Source organism: Petaurus breviceps, unplaced genomic scaffold (assembly GCF_028583685.1).
Source record: "Petaurus breviceps papuanus isolate PSGF00001 unplaced genomic scaffold, PetGlider_PUasm1.0 186, whole genome shotgun sequence".
Lineage (NCBI taxonomy): Eukaryota > Metazoa > Chordata > Mammalia > Diprotodontia > Petauridae > Petaurus > Petaurus breviceps.
The window spans coordinates 9,549,374-9,563,305 of NW_027185798.1; the positions used below are offsets into that span (position 1 = coordinate 9,549,374).

The 13,932-nt window shown below is 43.0% G+C and overlaps 1 protein-coding gene across 20 annotated transcripts in view; it reads left to right on the forward strand.

The window, feature by feature from the left end:
• Positions 1 to 13,932, forward strand: part of GTF2I (general transcription factor IIi) — an 89,773-nt gene that overhangs the window by 25,736 nt on the left and 50,105 nt on the right. For all 20 annotated transcript variants that reach the window (XM_069089513.1, XM_069089514.1, XM_069089521.1 and 17 more), the window contains exons 4-9: positions 304 to 438; positions 1,531 to 1,714; positions 1,915 to 1,943; positions 2,967 to 3,024; positions 3,325 to 3,365; positions 12,636 to 12,713. In XM_069089513.1, the coding sequence (XP_068945614.1) occupies positions 304 to 438; positions 1,531 to 1,714; positions 1,915 to 1,943; positions 2,967 to 3,024; positions 3,325 to 3,365; positions 12,636 to 12,713 (525 nt within the window). The remainder of the gene's footprint in view (positions 1 to 303; positions 439 to 1,530; positions 1,715 to 1,914; positions 1,944 to 2,966; positions 3,025 to 3,324; positions 3,366 to 12,635; positions 12,714 to 13,932) is intronic.

Here is a 13,932-nt window from a genome sequence, read left to right on the forward strand (position 1 = left end):
CTGCAATGGATCCTGTGAGGAAAGCTTTTCTGTGTATCTTTTTCCATCACCAAACTCTGTTCTTCATAATATTTCTCTGTATTCTTTAAATGTTTATTACAGTTTATGGATTTTAAGATTATTGCTGCCATGATCTTCTTCACCATCTTTTAATTATACTTTTGTTTACCATTATCGTTATCAGTTTTTTTTTCCTTCCCACTTCCTCCCCCCCAACTCTCCCCAATTTGAGATGATATTGACTGAATTGCAGTGAAAATGTGTAGGCATGAGGAGGTTTTGATCCTTCATATTTATTTGCAGGTGTTGCCGAAGGTGAAAAGGCTGCAGAGCTTCACAAGATGAGGGCCACGTCCCACCCAAATAGGACGACTGTTGATGCTGTCGAGATAGAAACTCTCAGAAAAACAGTGGAGGACTATTTCTGCTTTTGCTATGGTAAGTACACACCAAGTAGCCCTTCTGAATAGAGTGTTTTTAATCAGCTCCACTGTTCTTCCAAACACAGCAAGCCTGTGGCACTGAGTACTTAGTAGGCAACTGTTTTAAGTTGTTTTCTGTTTTTAACCATTAAGTTTATCCTGTAAACTTTGCTTTTTTTTTTTCTTTGGAGGGCAATTGGGGTTAAGCAACTTGCCCAAGGTCACACAGCTAGTAAGTGTTAAGTTATCTGAGGCCAAATTTGAACTCGGGTCCTCCTGACTCCAGGGCTGGTGCTCTATTCACTGCACCACCTACTAGCTGCCCATATCCTGTAAATTTTGTAAAGAAAAACATTTGAAGACATTGATTTGTAGGTCCTGGACTAAGCAGTCTTAAGGAAGAAAGGATTTTGCTATCTATTCCATCATAGAAGATTTGCATCTTCTCTAGTCAGTAAGCAATAACATTTCAATACTTGTCTATTTGAGGTCTCACGTTGCTAAGCAAAAGCACCTCTTAGAGGTATCTGTTGTTTGCTTGAAGGATGAAACTGTGCATCCAGACTTTGGCCAAGCCAGTCACATGGCACAAGAAGCTCCCCACAAGGCAGGCAAGTAGCTAGCCTAGGTTGGTTGTTTGGAGGAGAGTTATATTGGGTTGTATGTATAAATCCCCATGTTGGCTGTGCTCAATGTTGAACCTGCCTCTGGGAAATGGGATTCCAGGTCCAGACCAGTCTCTGGAGCTTGTTGGGAAGTTAATTATTCAACTATAGGGCGTGTTCACTGACAGTTTTTGTGTAAGAGAAAACTGGCCTAAAACCACCTAACACTTGGCAGTGTGTCTGCTTTGGCGTGCCAGTTTTTCCCAAGAGCCTAGCTTAAGTGGCCAAGGACCGAACTGCTCCACTGGGAAAAGAGAAGATCAGAGCTGTTCCACTCACCTTCAGCTCCAGGCAGGTTTCACAATGAAAGATCTGGCGTTAAGTTTTCTTTTCAGGATGTGGGGCATTTTCATGATTTCTGGGTGTTCATTACCACACATTTTGCAAATATTTGAATTAATCTGGTAGGTTTTTATGATCTTGGTTCTTTTTTATCCCCCTAGGTAAAGCCCTAGGCAAATCCACAGTGGTACCTGTTCCATATGAGAAAATGCTAAGGGACCAGTCAGCTGTTGTGGTGCAGGGCCTTCCTGAAGGGGTGGCTTTCAAACATCCAGAGAACTATGATGTCACGACTCTGAAGTGGATTTTGGAGAATAAGGCAGGGATTTCTTTCATCATTAAGAGGTAACAGTGCCCTTTGCTTTCTTCTTTAGTGATCCATTGACATGAGGCAACCCTGTGAGAGATCAGATCTCTCCTCTAGAGTCCTTTCTTGGTTCTTTCTTGCAGTTTATTGTCATTGGTAATGATATTAAATTTATAAGCCAGTTATATTTAACCATATGAATAATGTTGACTGATGGTTTTTACTTATTTTTGTGCAGACCTTTCCTGGAGCCAAAGAAGCAGCTGGGTAAGTGGTCCCTTACTCCTAAGAGGTTGTCAATCCGAGCACCAAATCAACTCCATGCTTTCCTTATCCAGTTTCTAGTTTCTGGATTTAAGAAGCTCTTTGTGAGTCTCTGTTGCTGGGGGACCCTTAAGCTTTTGGAGGTGGTGGGAAGAGCACAAGCTGCATGAGCAGGAAACCTGAGGCCTCCTGTCCTGGCAGCTTCTGCCGCCCTGGGGTGCTCCGGCAGGGAGCCTGGCCCTCCCTGTCTGCACTGACAAAGCAGTGCTGACGCCCCTCCCCCACTTCTTAGAGATGTGGGCAGGGGAGGGGATGGGAGATTATGTGTGGAAGAGCTTTGGACTCTGGAGATTGCAGGGCATTATTTTAAGTAAGCTTTTTTCTGCTCAGTTCTGAAGCTCTGGAGATTGGTGATCAGATTACTTTTAAACTGATGTCATAAGGGAGCTTAGGAAAGGCCTAGTAAGAAATCTGTAAGGAAGGGCACCTGTGAGAGGGAACATAAACTCTCATTTTTGTTCCTCACTACAACAAAAGGCATTTTATGCTGGCACAGTGATGTCTTATGGATGAGGAAGGTTTATGCACTTGTGCCATGCTTGACCAACTGGTTGTGGTGGGAGGGGCCACTCTCCCGTTTCCCCATTACTTTAAGTCACATCTGTTGTTATTAGAACATTAGCAGCCACATGGAATGATTAGCATCTGTCACTTGATGAGACTCCTCTGTTTTCGAGTTGATTTGTCTCTTCACGACTTTGTAAGGTGTATGTTCTTGGACTTCTTGGGTTCTGTTTGAAATCCCCCTGCCATGAAGAGGAAAAGCTTGTGAATTCAGGGATATATAGAGCCAGGTGATACAAAAAGTTGTTAGGGATTGTTAGAATTCCATCTCCTAACTTTTGGTTCTGTCATTCATCTAAAAATATGCCTAATATGTCTTAATATAAGTACCAGGTGCTTTGAGAAATTTTGAATCTGCTTCATGGCAGTAAAATGGTGTAAACCCCTTTGTTTCCCTTTCAGGTGGTCGTGTATCTGTCACTGACTCAGAACGCTCAAGAATATCATCCCCAGGTGGAAGGTAAGGGTTATTTATTAAAAATGTAAACAATAGGAAGTGGTGGGTTTTTTTTTTAATAACAGTATTAAAAAGGTACTTTAGATGTATACAGATTTTGACATTACATTTGGGGAAAATGACATTGCTACCCTTTCATAGCAAATAAATGCAATAAGTTAATTTTCAAATTCGACTTGGGCATCATGCACCATTATGACCAATTCAGTAGCTAGTCTTCAAGTGCCAACAATGTTGCTCTTGGTTGTTTTGGCATGGAAGCATATAGTTGTTTTTTTTTTTACTGTATCTCTTTTCTTTTAGTTGTCCTATCAAAGTGAAAACGGAGCCTGCTGAAGATTCTGGTATGTATAATTAATTAGGATTTTTAAAAAGTGAAACTATAAAGCTAAATGCTTTCATATCTCCCTCCACTCAGAGGAAGTGCTATGGTTTTAAGCAATCATTTGGTATTGAGTAGGAGCATTTCATAAGGATGAAATAATCAGAACAGATAATTGACCTAATGTCATAGCATTGTACCTGGAAGGTCAGAGGTAAGATTCAGAAGCATCATTTTAAAATTAAGAAATCATAGCTCACATTGATGGAGGTTAAGATTGGCAAGTGCTTTACATACATTACCTGCTTGGATTTGATTTGAACGGCCCTGGGAGGTAGGGCCTGTTGGTTCTTTGTTAGAGATGTGGGAGCAGTGGCTGAGGGAGGTTTAAGACTTGTCCAGCATCACAAACACCTGTCCCTCTGTCTACTTTGACACCAGCTGCCTCATCAGTGATCCTGGATTGATTCTAGCATCTGGTTAAAGTTGTGTCTTGTTCTATCCTTAGACCACAGCTTGCTTCCATTCAGTAAGTTTTAGCAGGAAATAAGGTTGCAAAGGAAACCCCAAAGTCATGGATAGACTATCCCAAAGATCAAAGGAGTGTAATTTACCAATCATCTCATATGTTAACCAGAATTCACAAATAGGTAATAATGTGCCAAATCGGGGAGAACCATCTAGGTCTGCTCTCAGGATGCTGATCCTGTGATGTGTAAATTCCAGACACGATCCAGACTTCCACCCTTCCAGACAGATCAACAGGACATCCAAAAGGAACTGGTAACTTTGAAGTTTTAGTGGTCACTTTGAGATATTTGGATATGTTAACGAATTAAAACCCAAGGTGGCCGAGATAGCCATTGATCTGTTACCCCCAAAGCCCTCTAAAAACGAGACCTCACACTTCTGGTTCCTGCCATCTTCTGTCTCCCCTGGGTCCGTGCTGCTGAGAGTTCCCACCTCTGAGCCATCGCTCTGTGCAGGATGCTCTCTGCCTCTCCTTCCCCCTCACCCTGTGCCCTGCTCTTCTTGGAAACTGCTTTTGCCACTTGTCTCTGTGCTGTCCATTGTGGTCTTTTCTGGTGAGTACCCACAGAAGCTGGCATGCCTGCCTCTTTCATAATTTTTCAAATGAATTGCTAATTCATGTCCTTACTGGCCTAGTAGGGTAGCCTGTTCCTACCCGGCCATACTTTTTTTAAAGAAAAAGATAAGGGTGTGGCTGGAAACGCAGTCTCAGAATTTCTAAGTAGCCAGAGACCTCCATGGCTACCTGGTTTTATCGTTACCTAAAAAAGAATGCCCGTTGTAATATAGCCAGCAAATGGTCAGTCGACCTTGGCTTGAAGATCTCTGGTGAGGGAAACAGTACTCTCTGAGGCAGGTCATCTTACTTCTAGGTATCTGGAGCTGCCAGGAAATTTATTCTTCTGCAGGCTCAGTTGCATCAAGCCTAGATGTTCTGTGGCCTGTTGCTCCTAGGCTATTGGACTGGGGCTTTAAAGCCAGGCAGGACCTTAAAGGCCTTTAGTTCAACTGCCTCATTTTATAGATAACAAAATGGAGGCCCTCTGAGGGTAAGTGACTCGTCCAGGGTCACAGAGTAATCTGAAGGGATTTGCATGCTGGTCTTCCTACTTGTAATAAGCTTAGTGATTTCTACATTATTTCCTGCTGCCTTTGGTTCTCCTTTCTGGGGCCAAAGAGAGCTAAGATAATTTCTCCTCCGTGTAGTGATACTTGAAGACAGGCATGCTTTCTTCCCAAGTCTTTTCTAGTTCCATTATCCTCAATTTCTTCTACTGATCCCCAAGTGGGATAAACCAGAGACAGACTTTCCACATGCTCATTGCCCTTTGGAGGTATCCTTCCTGAAGTGCGCTGCTCAGAATTGGGCACAATCATTGTCATGCTTTGGCAGGACCAGTGCCAAGGGCACTGAGATTACTCGCTGCCTCCTCCTTCCTGACAGTTCCAGCTCACTGAATGCAGTCTCAGTCAGTGTCCCATTAGCTTTCTGGGCCTACTGACCTTGGAGCCACCAGGCTTCCTCCATGTTGTACTTAAGAAGTTTGCTCTTCAGATCAACATGAAAAACTTGACATTCATCCCCATAACTCATCATCTTCCATTCAACTTCATGTTGGAACTCTTTGAGACCTTTTGGAAACCTGCCTGCCGTTTAGTGTTATAGCTCACCTTTCCAGGCCTTTGTCATTGTTGGATTTGTTGAGCACATTTTCTGTTCCTTTATCCAGTTCATTGGTAAAAGGTTAGATAGTTGAAGACCAAGCACAGACTCCTGGGACTTTTCATTGGAGAGGCCCTGCTGAGTCAACATGGACCCTATTAAGCTTGCTCTTTGACCATTCAAACGGTTTCAGGTCCATATCATTGCCCTCTTTTATAATTTATTTCTCTAGCTTTTCTAATAGAATAGTGTGGGAGACTTTATCAAATGTTTTGAACTGGAATTAGGCACAGGACTGATTTGGATCTCCAGTTCTGCCCTTAAAAGCTAATTTGCTTCCCCTTTCTGCACAAGTTTACTCCCCTATGAATTGAAGGATTTAGATTCGAGCAGGAGCTGGTGAGGGCCAGCGGCAGACTGCTGAGAGCTGAGAAGGGGTTTTACACTTTGAGAAGGGTAGTTTGCTGATCCTTGGGCCAGAGTTTCTCTAAGGACCATTCTGACATTCAGCCTGTGGTCTGGTGACACCCCCGAGAGTGAGGCCGAGGTTCTTGGAAGAGGAGAGGCGGCTCCCCTGCACTGGGCGCTTCCTGCCGAATCTGCCTGCAGGCCACAGGGCTGGGGGTGCAGAGGTCAGACCAGCTGTCAAGCCAGGCAGCAGATGGACACGAGAAGGCAGAAGAGGCATGGCAGTTACAGGAGAGAGGCAGGGCTTAGTTTGACAGGAGGAGTGATCCCGGGTGGAACGTACTCTCTTGGGGGGAGGCGGTTTCCTCTCCCTGGAGGTTTCTGAACAGAACTTAAGTGACCTCACACTTTGCAGAGGTGGATGTTATTGAGCGGATTCTTGGTCAGACTTGATTTGGAAGAGATGTTCTCTTTAGTTCCTTCAGCTCTGAGATTCTGTGATCTGTCTCCAACCAGACCTGCTATGTTAAGTTGCTGACTCTGAAAAATGGACAGTGGAGAAATGAGGTGACAATGACAGTCAGCATTTCTGAAGGACATATAGCCCTACAAAACCACACCTAGGCCAGCCACCCAGATAACCCTGCTGCTCTCCAAGTACAGACTCATTGGCAAAACACACAGGACGAAGAAGAACCAGCAGGGACCTGTGAGGGTGAGGTCCATCTGTGCCAGAGTATCCCAAGGGCATTTGTGGTGAAGACCTGGAGCATAGGAACAAGCAGATGCCAGATGGACCAGCTTGTGTTGACAACACTATATATATATATTCTTCATGGGTGACAAAAGTTCCCAGAAGACACTCCAGGATCAGTTTTGAAGGTCTGTCAGAGGCCAAGATTCTCCAAAAAAGAAGAAAAGATCATGGTTGACACTTAGAAAACCATACAACGAGGAAGGACCTTGACCCTCCCTACTGTAGACGGGTCTTTAGAAACAGCTCCAAAATGGGTGGAAGTATTGGGGGTGGGGTGGGGCCACATCTTCACATTCACAAGTAGTGAAAGGGACAGGAGGTATAAAATCTCCTCCTAAGGCCAGGGCCTTCTGCTTGGAGTCCATGGTTTGTGAACTTGGTAACAAGTCACATTGTCATTTTTATTATTTTTTAACTGAAATTAAGCATTTCTTTCAAGTGTTTGAAAACATTTTTCTGAAGAGTCCATGGGCTGCTAAGGGGATCATGACACAAACAAAGTGAAGAGCCTTCTGACGTCAGAATCATAGACGACAAAGAAATACCATGGCAGTGGAAAGACCTGCATTGCTAGAGGAAGTCTATTGTGTTTTCCTAGTCTTCTGGAAGATGGGTAAAAATCACCACAGGGTTCCGTTTGGGTGCTGTGCTCCTACCTCCTCGCGTTGAGGTCTAGAACGCAGAGCTCAGATCTCAGCTCTGCTGCTGGGTGACCTTGGAAAGGCATTTAACTTGTAGGTCCTTGGCATCCTTACCCGCAGAATGAGGGATTTGGGAGTCTTTGACATCGGATCTTGTCAACTTCAGTCTTTTAAAATATTTTAATAACTATATTTTGATATAACTGACTTTGTTTGCAATCCTACATATTTTGTTTGTGCATTTAAAAACTTCATTCTGAGAAGGCTTCCATTAATTTCACCAGATTGCCCAAGGGTTCGTGACTTTAAAAAAGTTTAAAGAAGCCCTGAGCTGGAGGCCATCAGCCCTTGCCATCTCTGAATCCTATAATCTTGTGAACTCCATAGAAACTAGAGCACTAAAAATGCAGGCAAAGGCTTCATGTCTGGAATGACTTGCGGGTCACAGGTGTTTCATTAGGCTGAATATCTGGCCATGCCTCCAGTGCACTGTGATTGTCTTCTGGGGCTGAAGAAGGAGGTGAGGCTGAAGGACACTGGGAAAGTGGGGCTGGGCTTTCTATAGTCTAAGACTCTACAGTCTCAATCTTGTTTAAGCTTTCATTGTTCTTTGTTGATGGATATGAATCCTAGGGTATGTGAAGAATTAAGAGGACAGATTGCAGGTCTCAGCCTGCTGTCTTCTCAGTAGACATACCCAGACCTACATTAAAGACTTACTATCAGCTTGCAGACAAGCACTAGCCCCCGGGGAGCAGGGTTAGTTTTAGGTGCATGGCCACCACTCCCTGGTACCATCTGCACTTGTAGAACGAGGCCTTGTGGCTCTTTCTGGCTTTGGGAAAACCCTGTAGAATGACATGCTCAGGCCTGCTGGTTTGCAGAGAGGTAAGGGCTTCTCTGCTGATTAAATTGTAAATCCAGCAAAGGGTCTTCCTTGTGAAGGACTTAGGAGCATAAAAGAACCAAAACATTTTGAAAAAAAATGAACAGAATACAAGCTTGCATGTTTGAGGGGCCATTTTGCCTTTGTTTAGCTTGTGTCTTTATTAACTTTAACATTCTGATCCTTTAGCTTTTTCCAAAACCCATTCAAATTGTGTTTTGTTATTGTTCCGTCATTTTCACTCCTTTCCAACTCTTTGTGCCCCCATTTGGTGTTTTCTTGGCAGAGGTGCTAGAGTGGTTGGCCATTTCCTTCTCTAGCTCATTTTACTCATGAGGAAACTGAGGTAAACAGGGTGAAGTGACTTGCCCAGGGTCACACAGCTAGGATGTGTCTGAGGCTACATTTTAATTTAGGCCTTCCTGGCTCTAGGCCTGGCACACTATTACTGCATCACCTTCTGCCCTTCAGCCTCCTATTTAGCCTTTGGTTTACTTTGGTGAAGAAGCAAATAAATGTTGTTCTGCAATGACTATAGATAGTTGCTGACCCCTCCTTGCGGGAGGACAATTACCTTGTCCCCAGGTCACTCACATAGCTGCCAAAGTAAAAATGTAATCCTATTTTTTCCCAAAAGGTAGAGCTCATTTAATTGATTATTTTTCCTTGATTTTATGAAAAAATTTCAATTAATGTCATTTAATTTCTTATGTTGTCATTAGTTTCATGACTACTAAAAACCTTTTTAAAATGGCAAAATTTCATCATGTCATGATACTTCTGGGAATGGTTCAGTTCAGTGCAGTTCTTAAAATAAAGCAGGTATTGGGGGTTGCAAGTTTATGTTTGTGTGGTTTCACTGAAGCGCCTCAAAACAGAAAATTTCAGGACATTCTTCCTGTTAGGACAACTCCGCATAAATTTCTGCAGGCCCAGAGCCAAGCTTGGCCCCAAAAGCTGACATCTCTCCTCTGTTTGCTCTTCCTGGGAGAAGCCATCTGGGCAGATTGAGCTCTGTTTGGATTCCCTCTCCTTTTGCACCCCCATTTTGCCTAAGGGTGGACCCCACCACTGCTGCCTGCATAACTTTTTGGGGACAGGACCATTGTCTTCCTGTCAGGATTTCAGTGCAAGTGCATGTTCATTTTACCTGGGTTAATCCAGTGTCCTTCCCACACTACAAAACGACATGTGTTAGTTTCTCACCTCCATCCTAGCCCGTTTTTCTCCACGTCCTCCGCCTCCTGCCATCTGCCTAGCCTCTTCCTGTATGTCCCCCCAAACCCTCCCAAAGAAAAAAAGTATAGCCACACCAGCCTCCATACTCTGACTAGTTTCTCTGTGATTGACTGTCTTAGCCTGCAGTTGGAGCTCCTGCTGTTTGTGCTTCTGCCTGCTCTTGCTGTTGGTCGGTTTTGTCTTCCTCATTGGGGCTCTTTTGAGAGCAGAAGTTCTGCCAAATAAATCAATTAAAAGGATATAAACAATATATTCAAATGCATCTTTGTACACCTTTGAAACAGCATTCTCTGGTGAACAAACTGAGTTTATTTCAATATCATTGAATACTAAATAAAAGTTTCTGGGAGAAACAATGCAGTCCCTGTACACAGTAGGTGCTTGGTAATAAATGATTGTTGTTTGATTTACAGGAATCAGATAATTCAGCAGTAGCATCTAAGTATTTTAGAAGTCAGCTCTATAATATTCTTGTGTGTGAATATTAATATAATGTCCCAAAACCACAGCCCCTCCCCCTCTACCCATCATTTTATTTTAACCTTGTAGATTATTGCAAAATTAAGACAATTACTTAAGACATTGAAAAGTAGGAGAGATTTCTTTACTAAATATCCTGACTTAAATGTTAAAGCTCTTGGTGTTTTCTCACTCACTGGCTGGGAATCAAGATTATTGTCATGGTTTCTTTTAATAATTTCTACCACATTTTAAAATAGATAATTCCTGTCTAAGAATTCTCCCTTAAATATTTAATTTTTATTATTATTTTAAATTATTAGATTATTATAAATTTATAATATATTATTATATATAATAAACAAATTTATAAAAATAAAATCTATATTATAAATTATTATAATTTATCATTACGTTTGTGTTACCTTCATAGCTGTTATCTTACTCCATTTTAACATGGCTTCTGATGTTAGGAACCCATAGACCTGGTCCACTCTAAACACCTAAGCACCCTGACAAATAAAATGCCCTATATACTCCTCCTTTGAAGATCCAGAAAGTTCCAGGAACCCAAAGGACTCCTGACAAGTATCCCCTGGGGAGGCAGAGACAGGCTGGGAAGTCCACCAACACCCCCACTAGGCCACCTGCTGGACACCTCCAAAGCAAATTGGACTATTTCCATAGAGCTTCCACCATGCTGGTCTTTATGCAGACCATGACCCAGAGCTCTCGTTAGGATTTTCTGTTTCCATCTTCTCTCATGACATCTGGGAAGTTGAGACCTTTCAAAGGGAAACATTTTCCCTCCAAAGTTACAGGCAGGTAGGTGCCAGGAATTGAGAAATTTCTAGTCTGGATTTCTGAGGCCTTGAAGATCCAGAAGCCAAGGGTGTGGTTAGGGAAGAGATGAAGTTTTAGATCAGGCTGTCCCAGGACCTGGAAAATTCAACTTAACATTGAATAGTAAATAGAGGTCAGGAAATAAATGACAGTGAACTCCAATTCTCCACCATTCAAGATTGCTTTCAGGGGTATGGTGAGTCCTTAATTTGGCTTTAAAATTGGGAGAAGGCCTTTTGAGGGAGATGGTTTTTGTGCCCCCTCACATCTGTAACTCAGTCTTGCAGCCATCCCAGTGGAAAGGGGGAGCAGTAGAAGGGTCTCTGAGGGCCTCCAAGTGCCAGAGAGCCTTCCAGCAGTGACTGGCCATGGGAGCTCACCCCTTGACTTGTTGGTTTTCTGGAGGACTGCAGGGTTCCTGGTCTTACACAAATTTAATGCAAAGCTGGGGTATTTACTAGTTTTAAAAATGATGTTAATTTTCTGGCAACCCTGGCCTTCCGGCCCTCCAATTCCTTTAGTGACTCTTGGGATTTTTTTGTCTGGTCCCCCAGGCAATATGAGAGGATCTTTAGCCGCATGGGCTGGATCGCTGTGGCCCTTGGTTGTTGGGAATGCTTAGTTTTTGGCCATCACTACCCTCAAGCAGTTTGTTACTTGGGAATTCTGCCCCTTGGGGTTGGGTGGAAGCAGGGCTGGAAGGTTGTGTTGGAGTGGTGCCCCTTGGGCGGAGATTGATCCATACTATCCTGGAGGCGATGGGGTCTGAGGGAAGGGACTGAGGCAGGGAATGACCTTCTGATTACAGGAAGGAACTAATTGGACCTCTCCTCCCCTCCCCCTCTCAGAACGCTAACCCCCTTTCAGGGGTCCTTTCCAGAGAATATGGGGTCTATAGACCTTGAAATGCTGAGAGGGCAACAGGGCTTCCCCAGAAAACTCTAGGCCTTTGAACCCCTATCTTTCGGCCTCCACCTCCACATTTAAGTTTCTCTGGGAAGTACCATACATCGAAGTTGAAAGATAAAAGTCCTAAAAAGATGAGAAAGGGCACAGAGAAAGAAAATGAATGAGAGACCCAAGAGTAAGGGTTTTGAGAAAGAGAAGACTCAGGCCTTGTCCATGAGATCAAAAACTTAACACTTCCTGGCACTAATTTGGGGGGCCCATTGCTGGGATTTCATAGAAGAATTAAGATGAATCCACCAGTTATGAAAGCCACAGGCACTTGGATGTGATCAATTGAGAGGAGACTGTGGCTGAACTCTCAACACCCAGTGGGTTCCAGGGAAACTTTGGGGTAGGGGGGACAAAGATGTGGGACTGGGGGTCAGCCAAGATTGACATTTCCATACTGGGAGGCTTGGTTACCAGAAGTCTTCAGGCCTTAGAAAAGGAAGCTTGGGAGAGGCATCCAGGGTCACACCCAGCTTTGCAGAGAGGGTGGTGGTGGGACTTAGGGATGGTCGATCATTTTGTGGGGAGGAATAGAGGGCCTCATTGGTTATCTTCCCTGACATCACAGGGTGGTGCCAAAGACTGGAAACTTCTAGAGGGTTAAGATCCGGGTATATAGGAAGAAGTTTAGACCACCCCAAGGACAGCTCTTCCTTTAGTAGGCTTTATGTAGTTTGACCAGCTTTATTAGATTTTTCCTTTTGATTTAATAAGTGGCTAATTAAATTCATTCCCTTTTTTGTTTCCTTTAAAACAAAACGGAAGAATATAAGATGGTAGCTTATTAATAGCAAGTAAATCCAAACTGGTTACCAGCACACACCTCTGATCCTGTGAGAAAGTAGGATTTCTCCTTATCAAGGGATCTGGTCTGAAAATTGGTGATGTTTTTGGTTTTGTTTTTAAAGGCATTTCGTTGGAAATGGCAGCTGTTACAGTGAAAGAGGAATCTGAAGACCCTGACTACTACCAATACAACGTTCAAGGTAATGCCCTCCTATCCCATGTGCCTTGGAGGAGCACGGCCAGCCCTCTGTCCTTCTGCTGATGTGGTTGTGAGCCCTGCTGGTGGCTGCCAGTGAAATAGGAAAAGTTGGGTGGGCAGACTAGTTACTTTCATCCTAACAATCTTCAGGCAAGAGAAAGGACTCAGGCGAGAGGCATAGTGAGGATTCCTGTTTAACTTGGGGTTTATGAGGCAAAGCCCAAGAGACTTTTGAGTCTTTGAGTCAGCTTGCTGTAGTGGTTTGCGGGTTAAAATTTAATGCATTTTCTTAGCGATCAGGTTACCAAGGTTGGGATGGTTTTTTTCTCCTCAAAGTTACTTTGTAGCTTGGCTCAAAGATTTGCTTTAACCTTTTCCCAGCCCTTTCATCTGCAGTTGTGCCTAGATCATCTGCAAATCTAAGCTACAGAGAAATCGTTTCAAAGCCCACTTTTATTTTATTTTACTTTCCCCTTATATAAATTAGGAAGGAATCAGTTAGAAATTAGTCTAAATTTTGTTTATCTCAGCACATTCATTGATCCTAGTTTCTTGGGAGAAAGCCAGAGATTTGTTATTTTCTTTAAAAAGAGTGTTGTATTATCAGATGACTTGGACTTGTTTTTTCTGCCCAAGATTTCCCACTTGGCTTTATGTTAAGCTGTTTGTGTTTCTGGAATGATCCCTGGAATGACTTGTCTGTGGTAATTAACATTTCTAAGTGTTTGGATTGTTTGTGTCCATCTAATAACTATGTCCATGAATAACTTTTGTGGATACAAGAGTGCAATTCTCTGAGGCTGGGAATGAGCCTTTTTGTTGCACCCCTTGTGCCTGGCCTTAGTAAAATGCTTGTTGAACTGATAAGATTATTAAAAGTTGATGCAACTACTGAAGTTAGTTACTTATTAATTTATTTTGGAGTTTATGAGCTCAGCTGGTACTAGGTTGCATATTATTAATTGTTGTGCATGTATTGTCCGCACTTGGGTATTCAGATATGTTACTTCTGTTCACGATCTCAGACACAGGCTATTCTGCTCAGTTTGGAGTTTCCCACAGTTGCAGTTATATAAATGGAGGCTAGCCTGCAGGAGTCAGATTTAATCAGTGATGTAGCTGGAATGTGGGCTAAAAAGGAACAGAAGAGAACATTTCAGTGTTAATAGTTACAAAAATAGACAATAAGGAGGACTTTTAAAAAAAATTATCAATTCTGG